This window comes from Excalfactoria chinensis, chromosome 3 (genome assembly GCF_039878825.1).
Source record: "Excalfactoria chinensis isolate bCotChi1 chromosome 3, bCotChi1.hap2, whole genome shotgun sequence".
NCBI classification, from domain to species: Eukaryota; Metazoa; Chordata; class Aves; order Galliformes; family Phasianidae; genus Excalfactoria; species Excalfactoria chinensis.
The window spans coordinates 92460201-92486470 of NC_092827.1; the positions used below are offsets into that span (position 1 = coordinate 92460201).

The 26270-nt window shown below is 41.4% G+C and overlaps 1 protein-coding gene across 2 annotated transcripts in view; it reads left to right on the top strand.

The window, feature by feature from the left end:
* Positions 1 to 26270, top strand: part of SNAP25 (synaptosome associated protein 25) — a 66006-nt gene that overhangs the window by 34073 nt on the left and 5663 nt on the right. The window contains exons 2-7 of one of the 2 annotated variants that reach the window (XM_072332107.1): positions 458 to 592; positions 1254 to 1295; positions 9953 to 10001; positions 20160 to 20277; positions 24277 to 24402; positions 26024 to 26168. In XM_072332107.1, the coding sequence (XP_072188208.1) occupies positions 521 to 592; positions 1254 to 1295; positions 9953 to 10001; positions 20160 to 20277; positions 24277 to 24402; positions 26024 to 26168 (552 nt within the window). In that variant the 5' untranslated portion in view covers positions 458 to 520. Of the gene's footprint in view, positions 1 to 457; positions 593 to 1253; positions 1296 to 9952; positions 10002 to 19874; positions 19993 to 20159; positions 20278 to 24276; positions 24403 to 26023; positions 26169 to 26270 lie in introns of both variants that reach the window. The other variant, XM_072332108.1, reaches the window with a different exon arrangement.

The window sequence follows — 26270 nt, forward strand, 5'->3', positions numbered from 1 at the left end:
TAGCTGAGCATCCAGCCCTCCAAGCAATGCAGCTAAATATAGGATGCGAGGGGCATAAGCTTGACCTTGGCCTCCTTTACATTAAGGATTTTAATTCTAGGAAAGTATAATTGGGTGCCAAGCCCACTTCCGATATGAATAATGCCTCCTGAGTATTCAGCTGCGATATGTATAGCATTTGCATTGTTAACGATAACGGAAGGATTCACTTTTCCTCAATTAAAATGACAAGAATGAATCCTTTTTCCTAAAGAGTGATTAATAGTACAAGATTAAGACATCACCTTGAAAAATCTTGTGACCTCTGTACTAGATAGGAATTACTGTCCAGAAAGAAAGAGGTTGGGTGAAAGCATTCATGTTACAAAAGGACTTCTGGGTGACTGACATTTAAGTGCATTTCAATGCTTGAGGGAGCCTAACCGCGCTGTTTCTTTCCCTTTTTGCTGTCTTCCAGGCTTGCAGGCAGCTGAGCACAAATCCTTGATCTGCAGCTTCCACAAACACACCCACAGCTAAAATGGCGGAAGACGCGGATATGCGCAATGAGTTGGAAGAAATGCAGCGGCGTGCTGACCAGCTTGCTGATGAAGTGAGACTGATAGCTACAGAAGAATCTTGGGTTTGGGGTTAGGTGGGAGGCATGGCCAGAAATATGAGCTGCTCTGACAAAGGATTTCAAGGGCTGATGGCATTCTCTATCAGCTTTACATAGAAGGTAGAATAGGGAAAGAAATGAACTGTGGTACAGTTTAGTGTTATGTTTAGTCCAGATTAGGTAGTCTAAGTTAAGATATTTATTGATTGTAAGCTTGGCTTAGGTATTAGGATGTGCGTCAGCTTGAATGACCTTCAAGCAAAAATCAGCAATGTAATATTGTCTTAGGATTCCTTCAGTTTGCCAAATCTATGCAATATTAAACGTCGCCATTTAGGTCTCTGAAAGGTCTGAGCTGAAGCCCACAGATGTTATTTCTAAAGTGGAACACCAGCTGTTTCCAGCATCACTGCTGCACCACACAGGCACAGGGAGTGCAAGCGTTAGGGCTGCTCTGGGCCGATGCAGCAGGAGCTGTGGCATCAGCAAGCCATCCCGGAGCATTGAAGATGAAGAGATCACTAGTCCCCTGCTGATGTCCTGATTTGGAGGGAAGGCAAAGAGCATAGGAAAAACTTACTGTCAGCATGAGCCCAAACATTAGTGGTGGAAACTGTGCTTTGCCAAATCTAAGTTTATTCTCTGTTTTTTTCAGTCCCTCGAGAGTACCCGTCGAATGCTGCAGCTTGTTGAAGAGGTAAGGATCTGCATTTCATTTGTGCTTCTGTTGTGAGGGAAGGTGATGAAGAGCCTGACATGCTGGGAGTTTGCTTTTTTTGCTTTACTCACATTGCTAGGGCATGGCTACGGCTTTATAAGCCTCTCTGATCTTCCTTATCCTTCCCCAGGCACAAGGGTCATTTGAGATGCCATGCCTCACTTACCAAGTGTCAAACTGCAGACCAGCTGCTGAGGCATGGTGTTTTGCCCATATCTGAGAACCCACTGAGATAGGCTGCTCGAGATAAGCCAAGGAAACAGCCTATGAAGGTGACCTGAGTGAGGGACAAACAGCTGAGTTTGCTGAAATGCTCCTCAGCCTCATGCCAGCACTGCTCCAATGTCCTTGCCGTAGCACTGCAAGGGGAAGGTGAGAAAGGCCCTCTGCCTGCTCACCCCATCCTCTCCAGATACCTCCCTCTACATAAACACCTGCAGCTATTTATAGAGCATCAGTCACCACAGCATTTAACTACCACTTCATGCATCTCTGAAACATCGATTAGGCTTTCAAGGCTCTTAGGTGTCCTAAACTGACAGCTCTGGAGAATAAAGTTCTCTGTTTTTCCACAGTGCTGGGGAAGGGAACCTGGGGTCACCCCCCACAGCTAACACAGCTTGCACCCACCTGGAAAGAAGGTACAAGAGGGAAAGAAGTAATTCACGCTCATTTCAGCCTCTCTGTAGTGAAGGGACTTAATAGATGGGCACTACCAAACGCAGCCCAGGTTACTTACAGCAATCAGGCATCAGGTGGTGGAAAACTTTGCTCCTGCCTGCCAGGCCATGTTATTTTCAGACACCATGTGAGCTGTGGCTCTGGAGCTGGTGACATTTTTAATCAGGGTCATCAGTACTGACAGTCCCAGTACTCCTGACAACTGGAGGAGTCTCCTGCAGACACAGCGGTGGAACACGACATCAGGTCCCACGTTCAGGAACAAGCACAAACCCAGCCACAGGCTTCACAGTGTTGAAATCACTCAGGACTGAGGCGATCAATGGAGTCCAGTGAAGAAGAAATTAAATTTCTGTGCACAGATAGATGAGCAGATGAGTCACTGAGCATAGTCAGCATCACTTCTGCACAAACACTTCAGATCTGGGACTCTCGCAGCCAAAGCATGCTCTTGTCTTATGAGCAACCTGTCCCTTTTCCCTGTTCATTCTCTGGACATGCTATTTCTAACCATCATTTTATATCACCTCAGGGGTGGGTGCAGTTCACTAATACACGTGAGAGTTTTACATCGGTACCTCCACAAACACAAGGCAGGAGAACCTGCTGCCCCCAAATGCCTGGGATCTAAATAGATGAGGCAGATGATGAGTGGGAAGGAAGAGAGGCACAGGAAAGGGAAGTGATTTGCCCAGGGCCACGCCATCAGTAAATATCAGGCTTGTCTCTCCTGAGCCGTATTTGTGTGACCTATGCACTGCTTGAGTTTTCCTAACATATTGAACGAGCATATTGTGAATGCTACTGGAATTTCAGTATTGAATCACGGCAAATGGCAAAGCAGGAGGAGAACTGGGACTGCTGAATTTACCAATGCATTTACATAGGATTCAACTGCTTCTTGGAAGAGCTCAGCATCTCTCCAGACCTGCCTTTATTCAAACACAACAGTATCTTCCTATGCAAATATAGAATTTTTAGGGCTAGCTTAAGTAGTCAAGGGAATTCTTTCACAGTGAACTGAATATTATTTTCACTGATGTGATAAAAAAGACCTTTAAAATTCTTCTGCGGTCTGAACAACTGCTGGTTACTCTAACACCACTTCTTAAGTACATTTCAAAAACTGCGGCATTTAGGGAGTGAAAGATTTTAGCCTGAAAAGACAAATGGTGAGTGCCTTTGAAATTGAACTTGCACTGCTCTGATTTAATAAAAAAAATCTGATTAGACTCACTTGCTTAGCAGAACCTGTCCAGAGGGTAGAGATAGAAAATATTCATTGTCAGTGAAGGAATGCTTACTATATTCTTTTTACACAGCAAATCCATTACTTCCTAGGGAACAGGATATCTTCACATATAAACATTACTCCTACACACATACATATGGATTCCTGTCATGATTGGCTCCAATCTATTAGATACTGGAAAAATACAGAACGAACCCTAGAGAAAGAGAAGTGTTGTCAACTCTGGGAAGCTCTATAGCAGGACAGTGCTGAAATGGAGGTCACAACGTGAGGGACAAAATGGATGTTCACAAGGGCTCAGTACACTCCTTGCCCAAGCAGACTAAGCTGAGTTTGAAGACTAAGCTCTGGTGCTCTTCCCAGGGAACGTCAGAGAAGGAATTGGAGCTATTCTCCTTGCTGAAGGACCAAGCTTGTTACTGCTTATTTTTATAACCCAGTTTTCCTGATTGTATTCTAGAACAACAGGGGAAGCAAGAAGTGGTGAGCGGACATTGTGAACTGACCAATTGTTTGTTTGAAGGCAGCTACATACTTGCAGAGTAGATTACAAAGATCAGTTTGCTCCTTGGTGCTCAGCATAGTCACACAGTGCATATGTACATCTATATTAACCAATGGCCATTGAACCCACTCAGTTATTCGGAGCTAAAAATACCTGCATTTTATGACGTAGCTAGGCAATGTTCAGGCCAAAACGTAAAACAAAAATGAACTTAGAAGGGGGATTAAGACTAAAACATAATTTGTAGCTGACACTCCTATTATTTCTATTATTTTCTTGTTTAAGCTTTTTACCACTGAGCCAACTTCATGAAATGAAGAATAATGCAGTAGAATAAAATCTATGAGTCCATTATCATATACCATTGGAACTATCATCACCTTTAAAGAAAATCAGTCATTGTAGAGTGGAAGAAAAAGATGGTTTCTAGCTCTGACACTGCAAGGATACGAATGTCAAGATCAGTATTGTAGAAAGCCCAGCAAGAAAGCACTTAGCAACAACTAAAGACAAAAGGGTTGTTCTGAACATTCAAATCCAGACAGATCTATTTTCTTCTCTTACACACTGTGGGGTTAGGGTCAAGTTTACCAGCATATCAAAGCTGAAATGGTAAGTTATGGAAGCTGGATAAAATAAAGATGCATCTCCAACAAGGACCCTGAGCTTCCTTCATTTGTGACTGGGTAGTAAGTTTCCCGTGATATTATTACCATAGTCAAATGCTCCTTAATTAATGACAAAAGAATTAAAAAAAAAAAATAAATCTATTAATTTAGAGTTTCATTCATAGCTTGTCAAAGCAGATTTGAAAAAATCCCCTTGATATCATTAACTGTTGGAATGGTTTTACACAGGCAAGAGTTTTAATCTGTGCAATTCCACAGAAATACGTATCTGGCAAAAGGGAAGTTGATTCATAATTCTGGTGTCAGAATTTGCTAAGTAAAACTAAACCCATAGCAGAGTCTATGTAAATCATCTGGAGAGCACTCAGAGTTGGGGTCATTGAGCTAGAAGAAAACCAGGAACACGTGATTGAAGGGAGGTTACGTGCAGATTTGTAACAGCATAGGTTCTGAGCTCCAGGCTGAATTAACAGGCTCTGAGAGGTAACATGGCTTCTTAATCAGACACAGAGAGACATTATAGCATTAATGGGGTGGCAGTGAACTTGGAGCAGGAGCTAAAGAAATATATTACTAATAAAAACGTTTCTTTGACCACATTTTTATCTTTAGGGTGTTGACATTTTGCTTTAGCGTCTCTGGGAACTGCTATCTACGTCAGCCTGTCCTTGTATATAATTGTCTATATTAATTTTTTTTTTTCCAAAACAAACTCTAAAATCTATATGGATTAAGGCAAAACTCTTCACTGAAGTAGAAGCTTATTTATTCTTCACATAACTGAGAGTGTACATGGTTTTTCAGGCTACTTCCTGAAATGCAGGAAAAGGGATTTCTAGTGGTTCCCATTGTCCATCTGATACTTTACTCCCTTTTATCATTATGAGAACCAGACTTTGGGCTTAGTCACAGCTGGAGTAGCTGCTTTTTGTAATGGCAAAAGACAGGAGATGACATGTATTTCTGGAGGGACTTGTGGGCCCTGCGAGATGTAATTCCAGCTTCCTTTCTTGGGAAACTCAATATCATAACAGTAGTGAAAAGAAATAACACAGCAATGCATTTCTCCAAAGTGCTGAGCAAATTCCACTGAACATCTTGTAGATAAATTTAAAGGGCTTTGATTGAGACCCTACTATTTAAAAGTTTTACAAGGCTGTTACAGAGGACTGAGGATAACATATAAATAAGACTGCAACAGCAATCCAAATTACACTGTTAAACTGGTTTCACTGAAGCAGACTACCTTAGGATGACGTATCCAGGAGCTGTAGTAAGACCACTACTAGTTTTAAATTCATAAGTAAAAACTTATTAGTTTTAAATTCATGCATTCTGGCTTTCTGATCAATGCCTTAGACCATGGTCCAGCAGAGAACCTGGAAACGTGCTTCATTGAAAGCATGTTAAAGCATGTCAAACCAGATTCTTGTTGGTTTACCTTTAGCCAAACACTAGAATTTAATGTTACCAAAAATATGAAGGCCGCTGACCTTCATGAACTTTATGGGGTCTATATGGCGCTATTTCTCCTAATGTAATTAATTTTTAAAAGCTGAAAGTGATGGCCTCTTGCTATGAGAAGTCATCCTGTACGCAAAGTTTGCCAGGTCTGCATACCCATCTGCTTTGTGGAAGGTTTGGTAATACACACCAGTCTCCATGGAAATCACAGTCTGGGAGGATAGTCAGGCTGACCTGCTCACTTCTAGAGTCAGGGCTGAGTACAATCGAGGGCTGCGTGGGAAAGGTTCTGTGTTTTACCATCTGTGGTGTACCTGTTTTATGGCTAAACAGAGGGACTCCAAAGCTGTCAGTTTAATAGCTCAACAAAAGCAATTCATGCTGTGCCTTTTACTCCTGAAGAACAAGCGTGTGAGATGTTTGCTGTACTGAGACAAAATCCAACAGTTCAAATTCTCCTCTGAGGTGCAACAGGGAGCCAAAAAAGATCAAAACTAACCCTGACATAGAAAGCTTTTGAAAGCTGGCTTGAGGTGGCATGTACTACATGAACTCTGTAGGGTTCTGTCGAAGTTGTACTTTTCTTTTCTCTGGCCTGAACTACCTTTAAGCACCCTGTTCTTTGAGAAACCTTATTTTGCCATTAACTAAACGAAGGATTACCTGTGCAAGGATTGGAGGTCTTAAAAAATTCCTTCATTGCACAGAAGACAGAAATGCCCTCATTCTGGGGAAAGCATACTATAAGGACACCTTTTTTAACACCACAGATCTTGCTGTTTCTGCTCATTCATGGCTTACCACTGAGGATCCCACTTGGTGTTGAGAAGCATTGTACATGAGTGAGAGCCTTTCTTGGGCACTCTGGACCAGAAAATTACAGCACCAGCACACAGTTCCTACCTCAGTGACAGTGGCTCTGCTGGGAACTTGCTGCCAAGGTTTTATGATCAGTTGCTGTAAAACATGGTATGTGCTGGTAATGTGCAAACAAAGCTTTCGTCACCTCCTGCTACATGCTCTCCCAGCAACCAGTTCAAGTGTATCTGCTGACATCTGCTCCTACTCAGGCTAAGGGGAGTTTCTGGGGGTAGTTATAATGCAGGAAATGCCAATATTTTCTGTGTCTGGGAGGTCTTTCCTTTAGCACCAAGTACATTTGTGTGCCACCTTTCTTCTTCTATCTTCCCTTAAATAAAGAGGTTCTGAGGCTTCTACAGATGCCTCAGTCTGCTTTCACTGAGGGTCAGATACTCAGAGAATTTTTTTCCTGCTCAGACTCTGGATAATCAACACATTTTCCAAATAGTTCTGTATCACAGACTTTTTTGGTTCTGAAGTATCTAAAAGACATATCACAAGTCTGTCTCTGTTTTAAATGCATGAATGCAATATATATATATATATATGTATGTGTGTATATATATATAATAGCTATATATTATATATATATATATATATATATATTAATTGGCTGTACACGGTTAAATTTTTGTAAAAAAGCTGGCAATTAATGTATAACCAAAACTTGGAACAGGAGGAGACTGTCACTTGATGTCTGAATCACCTCTTATCTTTGTCAGTGAGCATCTTTTTATTAGCTTCAATATGTTTTGGGTTAGACTGCAGATGCAGAGAAGTATATTCAATGCACACCCTTAATATTTTCACATTAGTATTAATGCTGTGGCAGACTGAGCTACAGGTTACCTTCTCAAGGGAAAGAGTATTGCCTGATAAAATTAAATGGCACTGATGATCAGGTAAGTACAAGAAAATTGCATTGCTTTTTTGCCCTTTGTGAGTATTTAATTTGAAATACAAACTGTAGATTCTAATTGCGGAATTCCTCTTTCAGCATAGGTCTTGTTCTGGTCACTGGACATCTTAAACACATAAAAGCAGTTTGCTCAGATCTCAAAATCAGAAGAAACAGAAGGTCAGAGGGTTAAGGAACATCAAACATTTCTCAGCCTGGCTATGTTTGACTCACTGAAGGCCAAGAACAATCACACTATCAGTTGCAGATTTTCTAAGTTTAAAATTTAGAAGAGCCCTATGTCTGACTGACCCAAGAGGACTCAGGTCCTAAGCAGCCTCTTTATGTTTGCACAATGTATGTTATGTTAAAATACATATAAATAATTCCAGGTGAGCCACCCTTGGGTACAAAGAGAGTAGGGAGAGCACAGATACAAGCTACTGAACAATCTAGTGCTTAGCAGATCTGACACTTGCTCGTCCCACAGAAAATCTGAGCTATTAATGGCAGCTTCCTTCTTCTGAAAAGGCAAGTCTAAGATGACCCTCAGACTCCAAGTTTCTAAGCTGTGAAAATAAAAGCTGACTGGCACTCAAGCAAGGGCAGTATGAGCAAGAAGGGAAAGAGAACAGCAGCAGTAGCTGACAGGACACTGACCCAAGGGCAAGAGGGCCCTGCAGGCTGTTGGGCAAGAGACTTCTCTCCTTGTGGCAATTTATACAGGGATCAAACAAGGGAAGGTGAACCAGGCTGTGCACATCTTATGTTTTTCCCAGTTTCTACAGTGACGTAGACATTAAAATCAAGAATGGCAGTGAGAAGGAAGGCAGATAAGAGTGCAAAAAGAGGCATCCTATCTTCCTCCTGAACCAAGCAGCGTCCCTATTGAAGCTAAGCAGAGAAGCACCAGCCAGCCAGCCCAAATGCTGCAGGCAGGCTTGTAGCTGAGCAAAGGTATGCAGCATGCTGCTGACACACTGGGAGCACCTTGCAAACATGCAGTGCAGAGCTGATGGCCAGAGAGACATCACTGCTCCTGGACAAAAAGACGAGTGATGGCAGTGAGCAGGGCAGTAGGGAGGAAGGACAATATGAAGCTCTTGATGTGCCTAGGAGAAAGAGGATAGCCTAAAGAAACCCTCGAGGACAGTCAGGACAACCATGGTCAAATGACTACATCTCCCTTAGCCCCTACAAAATCAACATCAACAGTTCTGTCTGCTTCCCGGAGGCATGGGGATCTTTATGTTCACAGAAGCAGCTAAATTACTGATGCACATATTCAGGTAACTCCTCTGGCAAGATGGCAGTCCACAGAGGATTTACTTCATCTGTTACTGAAATGCAACATTAAAGATATTGTTCAGGCTATTAATTATTCACAGACGTTATCACTGCTCTAAGAAGAATGGAGTTAATTTCCCCATTGTAATTAAAAAGGAACTAGTCTAATCTGTGATATAGTTTTGTATCTCAGCACCCAGAAACTTCAGACACTTGATCACATCACAGAATGGTACTAATGCATGCAAAAGTTGCATTTGTGAAAGGTGCTCTGCTGCTGGTTCAGGCAGGAGGGAGCCCTAAAGTGCTCAGCTTTACCCAGATCTCACTCACAGCAAAGGCAATTGAAAGACTCCCATTAACTCCTGCAGGGGCCAAGACAGGATCCGTGTAGACACATTTTAAGAATCTTGCCATAAAGCTCAATCCAAAGTCCACTGATGGACACTAAAGTGTTGGCTTACACCCTTATCTATTAGATCTTGGAGCCAAATTATGAGAGTTAATCTCAAGAAACGCTACCCTACCTTAAAATACATTTCCTAATTGGGAAAGCCTAATTAGGAAAGCTTTCTGCCTTTTGTGTTGCAAGAGCGACATACAAATTGCTGTGTCATATTACCACATATGTTTGTGTGTCATCTGTCTCTCCTGTGGGATGAAAAAACATCTGCAGTTTCAAAACCCCCTTCTTCCCTTCTCCCACTACAGAGAACTTGGAAACACAGACTCTTTTTAGGAACTACTCTTGCATAAAGTGATTACTGTAAACTCAAGTTCTGGGACTTTGTGTTTTCACAGTAGTTCAGTATCCCAGGAAATCCTAAAGTGCTGGTGGCACAACTAAGAGTATACGGTTTCCTTTACAGTGCTCAGTCACATGAGGGCTTTGGACAGTGCTGCCAGCCCCTTATGACCTCGTCATTCTTTTCACTGTTTTCCTTTTGTCTTCCTATGTCCCGGAACCTAGGACTGAGTGTTCCCTCACTGATCTCTCTTTCTCTCTCTCTTTCTTCTCTCCCTCCCTCTCCTTACCTTGCTACCACTATTGGGATGTAGAGTAAAGATGCTGGTATCAGGACTTTGGTTATGTTGGATGAGCAAGGAGGTAAGTTCAGATTGCTTCAGTAAGGATGTAAACTATTCTCAAAGTACTGTACTAACTGTGTGCAATTCCAAAAACCAGGGCCATAAAACACCAGTGGTTATATATGAGAACCCAAGGAACTTTTTGCCTTCAGCTTCACTGTCTGGTAAAGGAACGTACAATAACTATGTGAGACTCTGTATTTCTTTTGAACTGTTTCCCATTAATATCTAAGAGAGCTGTAGGTTGAACTCATCAAAATCTTCATTTCCTCAACAAGCATTGGGTCCAGGTCCAGTGACATCATTTGCCTCCATAAATATAAAATCCAATATTATTTCAGCAGGTGCCTTGTAATCTTCTCGCTTGCTTAGCTACAAGTGAGAGGCATGCAGTATATGTATCCCAAGAGAAGATAAAAGGTTTTAGCTTGCGCAAAATGCAGTTTCTTGTTGTATAGAAATGTCAGTGAGGATAACAGGAGCTTAACATAAAAAGCTATGGTACAATTGGTTTCTTACAAGGACAGTGTATGAGCCTTTAGACTTAAACAAGTCCCTGGCTGTGGATGACTGTGACAAAGACAGAGCTAGATGTATTCATTACAACCCAGGAAATTACAGTTGTGCCCTTTATAATATTACAAAGTCATGGGTAGCTCTTTCTGCCCCTCCCTCCCCACCCAATAAATCAATATTTGCTGCAGACCCTCGGGAGAAGCAAAACTGTGTTTCCAAAGAGAAGTTAATCAAGAGAATGTGAATTTCTACTGTTCTGTATCAATGCAGTTCCCCCAAAGCCCATATAATTACTTGTCACGTGCACGATATGAAGCTGTATTAGGAAATGCTTTCTACAGTGATGCCATATTGCTCATCAAGCCCAAAAGTAGGTTATAGGCAATAGTACAACATTATTGAGAAATGGACTGCATAGCCTGACAAGTTCTTCTCATCTGTTACATCTCTGCTTCTCTAGCACTAAAATGAATGAAAAATAGACTTAAATAGAAAGTAGTTTCTTCTGTTAGCCTTTATGTGTGCAAATTATCACTTCTTGTGTTATATGTTTCCCTTTTAAGGAAAAGGATTTAAACTAACCAAATATTTTTCTCATCAGCTTGTTTTGACAAGAAAAATATTACTGAGCATATTCTGTTATCGATGGATATTTTTTATTTCCTGAACAACAGCAGTAAAAAAAACCTATCACTGAATACAGAAGAAGAGACATTATTTATATCAAAACAGACAGCACCTGTGTAGATAATGTGCTTTGTTCCAGAAATGAATGACATCACAAATATTGTCAGAGAAATTCTGTAAATAGCCAGGTATATCTAGCAATTGAACTCAGAGGCAGATCAGCAGAAACTGCAGCAGTACCTCAAACTACCCTCACATTTTGCTTTGGAAAAGTACATTCCTTTTTTCTAACTTGTTTTTCCACAGACTGCTTAGGGTTATTTGTTTTGTTTTTAGCTCTTAATTTTTTGTTTGTGGGTTTTTTTTGTTTTTGTTTTCCTTTTACTTTGGAGCACTCTTGGAGCACTACTGACAAGCCCTGCACACACAGGTTATCCCACCTAGCCATGCTAGGAAGGATGTCAGTAGGAACCAAGGCTCTGAGGTCGGTGTCACTGAGCTCCCGTGAGCCCAGGCACCTCAGTGTTAAACTCTTACTGACAGTGGGAACTGGAATGTGCGTTGTATGACCAGAGACACAATCAGTTGATGCTTACAGGAAGGAATCAGACAACCTAAAAGCCTCCTTAAATTGGTTATGGTCATGCCTTAAGTGGTTCAGTAAATTAAGCTTGTGACTACACCGTACGGGTTTCCCAATGAAAACAGCTTAACAAGTGCCACAAACCCTGGGAATATTTTAATCACCATGTTAAATGTTTTATTATGTTTTGTCCATTTTAGCCATATGCATCTGTAATAATGCCTGATTTATTTATTTTATTCTGTTTTAGCGATAAAGAACTTCTAATATTGTGCAAAGTACACTAATGATTACTTTGAACCCTCTGTAATTAGTGCAATCTGTGCAACTCACGGATGTCTCAACAGATTATCAGATTAAGGAAATAATTTGCTAACACTGCCATGTGATCTCTTTTCAGCTGACTGTACAAGTCACTTTAGATTATTAGGTGTTAAACAGACAAAAACCATGACATTGATCTTTCCAGTGGGTGGCAAGAAGAATATCTAATCACTGCAGTTGCTCGAAACTCTGTTTCTAGGTTTCTTTACAAAATAGTTTGCTTTGAAGTGAAACATACTTCACAAGAAAAACATCTTGAGTTGTTAACCCAATCTAAGCAGTACAAAGTAGAACTCATTTTCTGAGTCTAAGCATAAACCTTCGGAACCACAGACTTTTACAGTGAGAAGCATTTACGCAGTATAGGCAGCCTGGCTATAGCTCCTGTTGGCTAACAGTTTGGTGCAACAGATCACAGTCTACTGTGACCCTACAGGAAAGCGCAGCTTTCCAAGAGCTTTCATTACTCCTGTTTCACAGAGAATGGGGCTGCCAAGAAAACTAGAGGCCTCTTCTGGTGCCCTTCAAAGTCACTGGAAATCTGAGTGAGCTTCTGGAGTACAGAATCACAGAATGGCTTAGGTTGGAGGGGTCTGTAAAGATCATCCAGTTCCAATCCCCTGCCACGGGCAGGGCTGCCCCCACCTGCTCAGGCTGCCCAGGGCTCACCCAGCCTGGCCTGGAGCACCTCCAGGGATGGAACATCACAGCTCTGGGCAGCCGTGCCAGGGCCTCACTGCCATCTGAGTAAAGAATTTCTTTCTAACATCTAACCTAAATCTCCCCACTTTTACCTTAAATCCATGCCCCCCCCATTTTCCTGTCACTATCAGACTGTGTAAATGATAGGCTCCCTTTCCTGTTTGTAAGCTCCCTATAACTTCTGGAAGGCCACAGCAACATCTCACTCCACATCCTTCTTGTGCTGTGGACCCCAGGCTTGGACCCTTTACTCCAGATAGGGCCTCACAAGGGCAGAGCAGAAAGGGACAGTCCCCACCCTCTCCCTGCTGCCACACCTGTGTTGATGCAGCCCAGGATACTGTTGGTCTTTGGGGCTGACGGAGCACACTACTGGCTCAAATCCAGGTTTTCATCCATCAGGATCCCCAAATCCTTTTCTGTTGAGCTACTCTCAATGAATTCTTCTTCCAGTCTGTACTCATATCTTTAAAACACTCTGGCTTAGAAAAAACATTAACAGTTGGATGCATGCTGGTTAAAAAAAGACCATGGAAATGAAATCGATAGTACAAAGCAGAAATACAAAGATAAACCTGGGCTGCTGAACTGGTGCAGGCAGAACAGGGGCTTTCTTCTACCAATGAAAGGGAATTTCCTTCTCAGAAACTCACATTGTGACAAGAGGGAGGCAGAACAGTCTGGACTACCATGGGTGGGTGGTGTTTTTTGACATATGGTGGTATGCTCATGCAGATTATTATGAAGAAATTTTGTTCTTGTATTCAAAGTGAGACAAGGGAAGAAAGTATGCCCAATAACAACAGTAGCTACAAAGCCCTTTCTCATCCACACCAAGACTGAGGAAATTCACAACCTAAACTAACCTAAACTGCAAAAAAGTGTCAGTGCAACCAAACCTGCAAAGAAATTACATGTGCACAAGCAGCACGCCCCTGAACACAGAGTAAGTTAACTTACCCAACACCTCTATATACCAGATCAAGCTGAAGTATGGAGATAAAACTTCAGATAACCATGAGATCCCCCAAGTAAAAGGGCTGGGACCATTTAACAATGCCCTTGCCAGCTGAGCTCTCTACAGCTCTTGCATTTACTTTGAATGTTAAAGTTTTTCCATTGGTTATGGCTGACCTGTTTCTGCAGCTCTGGGGAAATAACTGCAGTGAATACAAACATAATTACAGTTTCTCTCCTCTTGAGAGGAAAACCTGCATGCAGGCCGGCCCCTTCTCCAGCTTATCTCCTATTTAACATACAGCACAAAAATCAATCACAGAATCACAAATTCACTGAATTGCAGGGTTTGGAAGGGACCCAGAGGTATCAGGAAGTCCAACACCCTCCTGTTAAGATAGACTCCCTACAGTAGTTTACACATGAAATCATTTAGGTGTATTTCCTGTATCTCAGAGAAGGAGACTCCATAACCTCTCCAGGCAGCCTACTCCAGTTAGTGCTGCCACCCTAAAAATAAAGTTTTCATCATTTTGCATGGAACTTGCAGTTTAAGATGGGCAGTGAGATGTCAGAAGCAGAACTGCTAGAGTTGTTCCAACAACACCTACGAGCTGAGCTCATCACAGTGAGTTTCAACTATTCCAGATTCTACAGGGAAAATAACATCAATTATGTTGCAAGTGCAGTGCAGAACAAAAGACAAACAGATCCCCCACAATTGCAGCTTGTGCCTTGTCTATTGTTTTTAGCACCACCTGACATGCACTCACAGGCACACCCCACCAGCTTTCTTCCATCTGTATGCATGCTTCACAATGCCTTTCAGAGTTGAGCTAGGACACAGCTCAGGACTTCTGAAAAGGCTGTTCTAGAAATGTACTTTACTCCAAAATGATTCTTTGTGGAAAACTGGATCACCAGCTATCACTGGAAATAGTTAATCTGCTGACTCTTTCAAACTCAGCCCTCTTGGTATGCAATTATGATTAAAATGTACTCCTAAATGTCCTTTTTTAAAGAGAAAAATCAAAATTGTCCTTGGTGGAAATTGCTTCATTGCACATTTCTTCATTGAAGGAGCAAGCTCCCTTCTTCAAAGGCATTTAACTGAAATTCAGGAAGGCCAGGCCCAAATATTGGTGACATTTTTTATTAATTACAGATGGGAATGCAAAGGTGGAGCACCACCACATTTTCCTTGTCCTGGTCTTACATCCAACATTGTGCTAAAAATGCTCTTGCAGCTGTGTTTGCTCAAGAGGCCACAGGAGGAGCTCAGGGATGCTCTCACCACTGCCGTCCCCTTCCAGCCACTTCCCCAGGGATCAGCCATAGAGAGGGGATTTGCCAAGCTGTTACAGAAGATCACTGGCAAATGGTAGCATAAAACTAGCAGAGCAAGCTTATGGTACCTCAGATGCCTGCAGTGTTGATACAGAAGTAATTTACAAGTGTAATCACATAAGTTAAAAAAAATACCCCTGCATAAATCCTAAGGCCTGCCATCAGTTTGCTGTAAGACTTGAAAGCATAAATATGGCCTCTATATTTTAATTAAAACAGACTAGGATAGTATCAATCCACAAAAAGGAACTACTATTTAGCAGAGCTTCCTGAAGGGGAAAAAAAAAGAAGGAAAGAAGAAAATCAGAACGAACGCTCTTCTAATGCATATTCTGCCACCAGGCAGAGACAGAGACAGTTATCTTATATGCCATGCATATGATAAACATGTATATAAATGTACAAGTAAACATATTTAAAGAACTCTGCAACAAACCATCAAAAAAATGTTTAAGCTCCAACCTTGAAGGGCTTCTGTAAATTAGTGATAGAGGATATGATCTTTGCTGGTGTGAGTTAGCATAGGCTCATGGCAGCATGTGCCAGCAGACTACCTTTCTTAAAACCTTTAGTACAATACACAAAGTTGGACTAGGGTATGTCTTTGAGAACAACAAATTAAGCTTTTAATAATCATCTAATTACTTGCTGTACAGTTGACAGGTAAACAGAGGATAAACCAGATGTTTCATACAAAAGATTATCATGATAAAAAGATAAAGGGAAAATGCTCACCGATGTTGGAGGCTCGCAGTAAGCTCCACAAAAGGGCAATCTCCAGAAAAAGAAACCTTGCCTTAGTGGCAGTCAGCCCTCAAATGGGATCTGGGAGTGGTGGAACCAAGCTCCACCTGTTCTGGTAGCACAGCTGAATTACCTTCACCTGTGCTCCTGCAGCTGACTCATTGCTTGCCTCAGGTGGTAAATCAGAAGTTCAGGCTGTGATCAACAGTTTCCCTTACACTTGCCAACAGTGATTCATTCTGGGCTAGATTTTAATATAATTCATACCAAAACAAATCCAGAGTGACCTCATAAAGTAAATTCCTCTATAATATTTATGCCTCAACAGTTGTTATTAGATTCATGAGTCTGTTTACTTGCCTGTGAGACCAGAACTTTGAAAGGTATAAATTGGTGTTGCTTCCCAAAACCAGCATAACTATGCTGATTTAAGCCAGTTAACAGTGCTGCCCACTGTATTATCAACTAACAAATGGTTTCAGGAACTGTCTAGACTTCTGGGCTACACACACGGCATAGCCTTTTTACACTGATGAGGTTTCCTCCAGTGGAAGGTAGGTTAGTTATGAGTCCCTTCTCAGAAATATTATAAGCATCAGACAAATCCTAAAGCAGGCTAAATTAAGCCAGACTCCTGGAGAGAGCTATAACTTAAACAAAAGTCTTTAAGTCACGTCAAATATGATCTTCAATTAATACTCATCTATCCAGGCAGAATAGGAAACAGAGAAAAAAAAAAAAAGCTCAAAATGCCCTGTGTAAGGGTGGCTAATATAAAGATGTTAATGAAGATGATGGTAAAAACACAAAGGTTATATGTAAAGGAAAACTCACTAGTGTTGATGCCTTGACCAGAGAGGCTGGGACAGTCTTCACTGAGGTGCAGTCTCCAACAGATGCTGCCTCAGTGGGGGGTCAGCCCTTAAATGAGGTCTTAGAGGAAGTGGAGTCGAGCTCCACTCCTTCCAGGAGCACAGCTACATCACTCTCACCTGTGCTCCAACAGCTGCCCCAACACTTGCCTCAGCTGATTAATCAGAGGTTCAGGCTGTGATTACCAATTTCCCATACACCCTGCTACACACTTGGCTTCAGAAATCTGAGCAAAGAAACATGCTTCACTATTAGCCGACCACCAGTGGTACCTGACCTACAAGTGACCACTGCAGTCTCACCTGACGTTTTCTATTGCCCAGCTAACGTTAGGAAAATACAGGCAGCAAAGCTGGTGGAAGAAAAGTCGGTACCTCTCGTCCCTACAGTGTTAAGTATGCATCTGGTAACATCCTTTTAATTGAGAGCCCTAAGAACCAGTTGGCTCCGCAAACAGCTCTCAAAAGCAAAAGAAGAGAATTTGCAATGGAAATTTAGCAATTCCCTTGATGCTGCATAAACCAGCAGAAAAGCCAGCTCACATTCCCACCACTGCCTCCCAGAGCAAGAGCGCTGCCCAGCTGCACAAGACTCAGAGCTAATAAGGAGCAAGAGTGCTTGGAGGAATACCACCTTCTACCACATATTCACAGTTCTGGTGAGATTCTGATGGGTACAAACAAGAGCTACTGCATCCACACCAAAACGTAAAATTATGGTGGGCATTAAAAGAACGGAAACATGTACCTCTACAAGAAATACACTCATTACCAGAAAGACATTGGAGCCCTGGAGCATGTCCAGGGAAAGGCAAAGAAGCTGGGGGTCTGTAGCACAGGTGTGATGGGGAGCGGCTGAGGGAGCTGGGATGGTTCAGTCTGGAGAAGAGGCGGCTCAGGGGAAACCTTATTGCTCTCTACAACTGTGTGAAAGGAGGTTGTGGAGAGATGAGGGTCTGCCTCTTCTCCAAGGTAGCAGTGATAGGATGAGAAGTAATGGCCTTAAGTTGTACCGGAACAGGTTCAGGTTGGATGTTAGGAAAAAATTCTTCTCAGAAAGAGTGGTGATGCACTGGCACAGGCTGCCCAGGGAGGTGGTGGAGATACCATCCCTGGAGGTGTTCAAGAACTGTGGAGATGTGGCACTGAGAGACATGATCAGTGGGCATGGTGGGGATCATCTTGGATTTCATGATCTTAAAACGTCTTTTCCAACCTTAATGATTCTGTGATTCCAGTTATTTTCTCAGTAGTTTATCTATCTGGCAAAACTTGAGCAATGTACCTCTCAGGTTTCCTTACCAGTTTCCCAATCCTTTGCTCACATAATGCGTGCTCCTTTTAGAGGACACTGCCAGGTAACAATGATCCTCCCTGGAACTGGGGTCTATAGTGCCCGTGCCACCAGGAGACAGGCACATTCAGCTGGGGAAGAACGAGAACTGACAGCTGAAGAGCAGATGCAGCCAGCAATGCTGACATGGCGCTTCTTCTCCAAGTCCAGCTTCATGCAATGATTAAACAAACATTTTAAGTCCAGTATTTGAATTATTTCAGCTTGAATAATTTAGGACAGTATTTTCAAGGCCCTCTAGGGGTGAGATGCCCAACTCTCATTAAAATTAATTAAATACAATTCATTTTAATGGGAATTGAGCGTCCAAATCCCCCAGACAGCTTTGAAAAACTAAGCCTCCATTGTTAATAGAAACCCAAGTAAGAAATTAGGCCTATTCATGTTCCCAAACAAGTCAGGAAGAGTTTCATACTGACGTCAATAGGCACATGATTATTTTTTTTCTATAATGTTTTCCTTTTTTCCCCCCCTTTATTTTTTAAATCTTGGCAGAGCTCAGTTAATGTCAGGGATGACACTGGATTTCTCCTATAACCAATGTGGTCTTAGTTCCTTCCCTCTTGATTCAAATTCAGTGTTTACTTTTTTTTTCTTCTCAATACAGGGAAGAGAAATGTGATTATTTCATGGACACCTTAGGCATATACATATTTTTACTGGATTGAAATGCCATTCCAAGTAACTTTCTCATCACATGTAATACTTGAGTTCATGAAACAATTGCTGAAGCTTTCGAGCAGTGTAAAATGCCATAACTACCACAAACTCCACAGAGGATCCCCAATCCCATTGGATCTAAAATCTGTTTATGTATTTACATCAGTGAAGAATCTGTCCCTACAATTTTACATTGTGGCATTCTAACACAGTAAATTATTCTGAACCGTTGAGTCACTAAAGGAAGTCCAAATTAATGTCAGCCTTAAGCAGAAATAAGACAAATTCTGTTTAATGCCATCAGAGACAGTGCTGCTTTTAGACTGGTTACTGCACTCAATGCTTCATTCACTTGCCCCGGAGCAAACCAGAAGTGACCCCATCAAAAAACCTTACTCATCACCTATTGTTTATTTTCATAAAATTGCTTGGGGGCAGAGACGGTGTATGCCACAGCCAGTGGTCCTCCTTCAGTGAGCATCAGGCTCCTAAGGTGGCTGTAGCTCCACCCTGTTTGCAGGAGTTACCCCTGATTTGCAGTATCCATGCAAGAAGGAAAATCAGACCCAAAGCCATATGCAGATTCGAGACTAACCTCCAAAGCCAATCAGAGAGGCAGGTTTCAGTTTTCTCAGCCCCTGGAAAAAGGAGTACTTGGACACAGCTCTTAACAGCTCACATACCATCTCTGGTCTTGTTACTGCCAATTGTCTCACTCAGCCACTCACTAACCCAAGCAGTTACACTGCCACACCTCACCTAACTCCAAGGCACTTGTAAGCGTAAGTAACAGGTGTTTTCCATGGAAAGTTACCTTTTTTCTTGTATTAACATGAATAAATGCGAAATAATAACATTTTATATTTCTTTCTCTTGGATGTCATTGGTGTCTTAGTAAGTGGTGCATTGTATTGTTTCTGGACCTTAAAGTTTATAACCCTTCCTTTCGACATCATTACATCTTGTTTAAATTAATATGTTTTGAACATCTCCCACCATTCTTTTACTCTCTCCGTATCAGTAAAAACCATCTTCGGCATCCAGAACGGCTTACATCATTTTAACAATGCATCAGATTGGATTAATGCATTGTAGCTTCATTCCTGATTCAGTTCCACGTGGTCACTTTTCACGTTCTGTTGAAGACAAAAACAAACAAACAAAAATACAATTCATTCCACACTGTCATCCCTTTGTCCTGACCAGAACAACTCGATCGTGTTGAAGAAGGCATGAACCATATCAACCAAGACATGAAGGAGGCCGAGAAAAATTTAAAAGATTTAGGGAAATGCTGTGGCCTTTTCATATGTCCTTGTAACAAGTAGGTACTGGGTACCGGCTCTGCTATGTGGTGTCCAGTTTTGTTTTGTTTTTTTTGTTTTGTTTTTTTTTTTTGTCACAGTGAATGTCTGAAGTTTTTGTCTTTTTTTTCTTTGTCCTTTTCCATCTGCTTCATTCTGTGGGGATAAAATACTTGTGTTTAATCAGAACAACTGGAACGCATCGAAGAGGGAATGGACCAAATCAATAAGGACATGAAAGAAGCAGAAAAGAATTTGACGGACCTAGGAAAATTCTGTGGTCTTTGTGTCTGTCCATGTAACAAGTAGGTGCTGCCTGCCTCATCTCTTTGAGCACTTAAGGCTAATTCCAAAGGCCTTGTGAAGCTCATCCTTGCTAGGCACACGGACAGGATGAGCATGTGGCATGCAGAAGGAACGATTCTGGTTCAAACGCATTCATCTCATAGCATAGACAACTGACTGGGAATTACTGTAGATGCATTAAAATCAGGCATACTGCAGTGAAAGCTTCACTGTTGACACCTTCTAATGGTAAAAGTTTCAACATTTTACTCAAAGTGTACTGAGTGGTTCCATTTTCCAGAGACCAAAACCACTGGAGCTACTTTACTCCTGGAGGTCCTAAATTTTAATACATTTTTGCAAACAAGTTTAATAAGGAACGACAAAAAACCCGCAGTTTAAAAAAGCAGAAGAAGCGATAATAAACACTGGTCAAAATTATAGATGAAAACCATACTTCTCATTGTTCAACATAAATTGTTCTCAACAAAACTGAAGAAGACGTGACGTTTCACAATTGGAACTCAACTTGAAATGGTTTTCATCCTGTCATAAATAACCAAATTTGAGAAAATCCAAGCATGTCATGCCAAAAAAAAATTCTCTCATTTGGGTAGCATGTACACTAAGCAGAAATGTTGAAATGTATCAAATGTGCTTGCATGCCATCACTTTTGAACGAAACTGTCCTCCAAGTAATGCAGAGCTTGTTTTAAGTGCCAGATGAAAATGTGAAGTGCTGTTATGCAGGTGTAGGAAGTGAGGGTCAAAGTGTGCAGACCAGAAGTTCTCAAGGAACAGCAAACCTAGCATGCAACAAGTCACCAATCAGGCAGGTAACAGTGAAAGCATTTATAAGTGTTTGGCCAGAGACTGTACAGGAAACAAGGCAGAGAGCAGTGGTTCTGCAGTATTGTACTTTCTTTCTGCGTGGTACAGATGCTTTCTTCATAGTCAGTCCTACAACGATAATCCAGACCAAATAAAAGAGAGCTGCCATGGAATTCAGTGGAAATTTGGCCTGAAACAGGAAGATTAGGACTGGATTTCTGCCTTTTCAATCCTGATTTATTTTGAAGAGAATTCCCTTGGGACACAATGCAGTTACTGCCTCAGATTTCAAAATTGGTTTTGCTCCTGTGTACCCAGCTACAAATACTTTGCAGAGGTAAACATTTTGCACAGAATATGTATGCTATTAATATACAGAATGGAAGAGAGGCAATGAGAAATGGAAAGAGGTACACACACATGGCCCTTCTGAGTAGGCCCTTCTGCAGCCACTTCCAGTTCTGATATTGGCTGTACCCCTCATAGCCTTCTGAATTAGAACAGGCAGTCAAACAAGTGCGGGAGAGCTGCAGGTACAGAAGTATGCAGCAGTACCTGAAACACTCCCACACTCTAAAAGCTGTTGCAAGCTAAGGAAGAGCGAGCCAACACAGCATCTTGCTCCTCCTGGAGAAATGTAGCATATGCCAACAACAAAAGTTCTTCCCTGAAGCACAAAAAATCATCTTGTATTTTGCAGGAATTTTCATTTTTCAGAGCAGATTTAATTGTTCTGTTCTGTAGGAAAGGCTGCTCTGAACTGACAGCCGGACCTGTGGCATGGATGGGGTTAATACCTGACACAGGGCACTGAAGCATTTACCACAATGACTGCAGTATCACAAAATCAATAGGTGCAAGAACAGAAAAATACTGCACTCGAGGTGTGTCCTCCCAGAGATCAGGCAGTATTCTGCCTTTGCAGACTGCAGTCCAATTTCATAATCTAGCACTGCTAATCAGTGAACATGTTTAGAAACAAAATACGGATGAATTATGCTTTTATAGTTGGTTCCTTTAATCACCATGCCAGGGACCAACTGGTATGAATAAGATGATATTCTGAAAAGTGTAGTGTAGGAGGGAGAGAAATCCAGATAGTTCTGAGCATCAGTATCACCATGATTTCTTAATGCTTTTCTGGTTCGTGGTAATTTAAATGCACATATTTCATAAAGATTAACTATTTCACATATAGTAGTACTCTGCTGTGAATATAACTCAGTGAGTCATACCAAAATGTAAAGCTTGACCCTTCATTCTTAGAAGATCCACAATGCCTATGTCACAAAACTTAGGCTACACTGCAGTCAAAAGGACAAATGCTACCAGCCTTGAGCAGGCCCAGCTCCACCTGTTTTAATTGCAACTCCACAAGAAAATTCAGGTTGGGCTCTGGATGTATAAAATCATTCACTTCTAACACAGGCTCTGAGTTGTGTGGGTCTAAAGAGCAGAGAAATATCTGTAAATACACAAGAGATACTTTTACTTATTTCTAGAAATGCAAAACTCAATGGATAGTTTCAGAGATCTAAGAGGAAATAAGACAAGCATCCCCTTTTTAACCCTTCACAAATTTAATAGTAAGTAAGCAACGAAACAACAGATGACTATTTGGGAAAGATCCTCTTTGCATCTGTATTTTAATTCTATACTGAAGGATGCAACACATCTTCAGGCTTCACAGATACCGATCTCCTTCAGGGGGCAAGAAGAGAACATAAAACCAGAGATAAGTTTGTTGTGTCCTTTCCTGAAGTCTCCAGAAGCGTGCTGTTTCTTTCCCAAAATCTAAGCCACAAGGCTGTTTATATGACTGATTGTTGCTGACTGAAGAACAGGGGAACCATGGGGATTTGCAGTTCCCAATAACTCTGTTGAAAACTGCTCCATTTCTAGAATAAAATCAAGAGTTTGCAGATACAGATCCTTAACGCCCATGCTGCCTTGCTTAAGTGTTCAATCTTGTCTGACAGCTCCAATGCAGCAACCCTAAATATGCTACACATGCTAATCTACCACTGAAGGTATGCCTGGATTTTAATTTTCTGTCCACGGCAGCTCAGTCAAAAATGGCTCTCTGAAAGTGAACAACAAATATAACAAATACAGTGACATGCTAGGCTACTATAAAGTCCTGTAGTTTAAAAATACCGAAGGAAGTAATGATCCATTTTTGCCTGTGTCTTGCTTATTGTGAAGGCTGTTATTGCTGATGCATTAAGAGTATGACAAACTATTGGAGCGACTGTGCTTAGTGAGAATGCTTTACTTCTTATTCATGCCTGTAGCTGGTGCATGAAGAAAATGTAGACAAACTTCCCTTTCTGATGCTAGATTGCTTGTATCTATTCTTTTCTCCTGCACTCATCTCACTTCTGCCTATTTTACTTTTTGTCTCTGTGGACAAAGGTTTGTACATCAACTGTAGATGTATGATTACTATTTTCATGTACCGATATATTATTTGAAAATCTAACAAACCCTATGAATTTTATGATAAAATAACCCCCAAACCACCTTGGAAAAGGTTAGGGGCTTTAAATGCCTCTCATGCCACATATATGCTACCAACAGCAGAAGCCCAATGTTCTGCATTGTGAGATGTTAAAGCCTAGCCAAATCCTTTTTACTCTAAGAGGGTGTGTTGCTGTGATGTGATGTACACACTATACTTGGCAGTTATGTTTTTATGTCTGTCTGCCAATACGTTCTCTGTGTTTGATGTCACAACGTATGTGTCACTGAAATGAAACAATGTTTTCTACTTATCTGTATTTCTTCTCTCTCTTTTTCTTTTTCTTTTTTTCCCCCTTTTTTTGTTTTTTGATTTTTTCCTCTTTTTTTTTTTTTTTTCTTTTTTCTTTTTTCTTTCTGGAAACTCAGTCAACATCCAAAAACTTGTGTGAAGTGTTGTGGACTTAACAGTTGCAATTCACCCTATTGGATGCAAAACCTCTGACTATCACAGTTGTTGTGGCAGTAAAGTTTAAAAAAACCCAAACGAAACACCCCAAAACTAAAGAAAAACCCATCCTTTTGTTCAGGGTTATGATATATCGGTATACAATCAGTGACCCTCTGAAAATTCATTTGCTTGATTCAGCTTCTAGCTTGGAGAAGTAAAATTTTGCATTTGTCCTTGTCCACTGGATGCTTTGTTACTCATCAACTTTTTTGCATAGGCTTAAATCAAGTGATGCTTACAAAAAAGCCTGGGGCAATAATCAGGATGGCGTTGTAGCCAGCCAGCCTGCACGTGTTGTAGATGAACGGGAGCAGATGGCCATCAGTGGTGGCTTTATCCGCAGGTGAGCCTTTTTATCCACTGTTTTCTCTCTATTTTCCTTGTCACTGATATATTTAGATTTCTTCCATATGGTCATGAGTTCTGTGACACTTGTTAACTCCTTCGGTGATGCTGGGTGATGTGATGGTGTCAGTGTTTTCCACCATGTTACTACGCACCAAAACATTCAGCAGCTCTTCCTCTCTTTTCTAAAAGAAAAGAGCCTCAGGCTCTCTGCCAAATCAAAGCCAAGAACAAAACCCATAGTACAGTTTCTACCAGAGGTAAACAGTTCCTGAGAAAACCACTTCCCTACTCATGATCATACAGAGAACCTCACTGAGCAGGGAATGATGCCCCATTCCAAAGCTGCCCAAAAGCCAAAACCATGTGGAAACATTTACACTTCAGTGGCAATACTCAGGTGAAAGCTACACACAGCTGTACTAAGGGCAACTAAACTGCACACTTTCTCCTGTAAATGGAGATTCAGCAACAAGTACATACTGATTACAGTGCTTATAGAGCCTGTATTTAGATGACAATGTTATCAGCTGAATGGATAAAGGCATACCAGTAGGCAGAGCTTTGATCTCTGAAGATTAAGGACACTGGATTAATAAGTAATTATCTTTCCAAAAACTATTATCCACTTATTTTTTTGGCTTGTGTGATAAAAGGAAATCAGTGCGATAGAAACAATGCTGTCATGCAATCTGGAGCGTGGGATGGAGTTGCCATTTAAGTTTGCTGGGTCTGCCATTCACTCTTTATTATTATTTCTGGATGGCAGTCCCATCAAAGCAAAGGCTGGGGCATGCTAACAGAACAGCAGTGAAGAAAGTTATGCCATAGCATAATTCTACCATGAATAGCTTGTAGTGCCCTTTTAGCACCTCTATGAAGACAAATTACACAAGAGACTCAAAGCCGCGATTTTATGAGTGGGAAACTTTTCCAAGTGCCAGTCTTCACGTGCCTCTTCAGTCCTGGGAGCACTGAACTTGGTCATCAACCAAGTGTGTTTCCTTTTAAAAAATAAGCAACTGTAAAAGATGGGGCTAAGAGGACTTTATTGAAGGCAAATAATCTGGGAAAATTTGATTCTATCTATTGAAAATACATTTAATTAAATACAAGGTTGGGTCAGGATTTTCTTGCCCAATATTTTGGCAAGCCCCAAGTCCGTGAGGACTGTACGGTATCCTGTGTAGCTGAACACAAGCGGCTGGTACAGCTTCAGTTCCACCGCACTCTGGCATTTCCCACACTGTAATCATACACAGATCCAAATGAAGCATCCTTTCATTCTTCCACATCTTTTGAGAAAGCCCATTGCTAGCAGGGAGGTGTAATAAGTGATTCAGACAAGCTCAGACAGCAACACTTTCAGGAGCAGAAGGAATGAGCAGTAGAAATTGAGAATGACAAACTCAGAGAATTAATCCCAGCATCCAAAAAATAAGCACGTGAAGGTTTTCAGGATAGCAACTTAATAATCCCCTTTTCTCAAAGCTGAGCACTGTAGCATGCTCCACAGCTGACAGGCAAGGGAGGATGCAGGACAGGTTTGGGGTGAATCGGAGTTTCAGGGGAATCTCTCTCTTCATTTGAAATAATTGCTTTGGTTTTTTTACTCCAAGGGTAACAAATGATGCCCGGGAAAATGAAATGGATGAGAACCTTGAGCAGGTCAGTGGCATCATTGGCAACTTACGTCACATGGCCCTGGACATGGGCAACGAGATCGACACACAGAATCGCCAGATTGACAGGATCATGGAGAAGGTAAGAACTGATGTTTCTAAGAGAACCCCAAAAAGAGCTGTGTTTTCCCTTCTGCAAGCACAGGCTGTGCATAAGAAGGGCAGATGTGTCTACCAGCTGGTT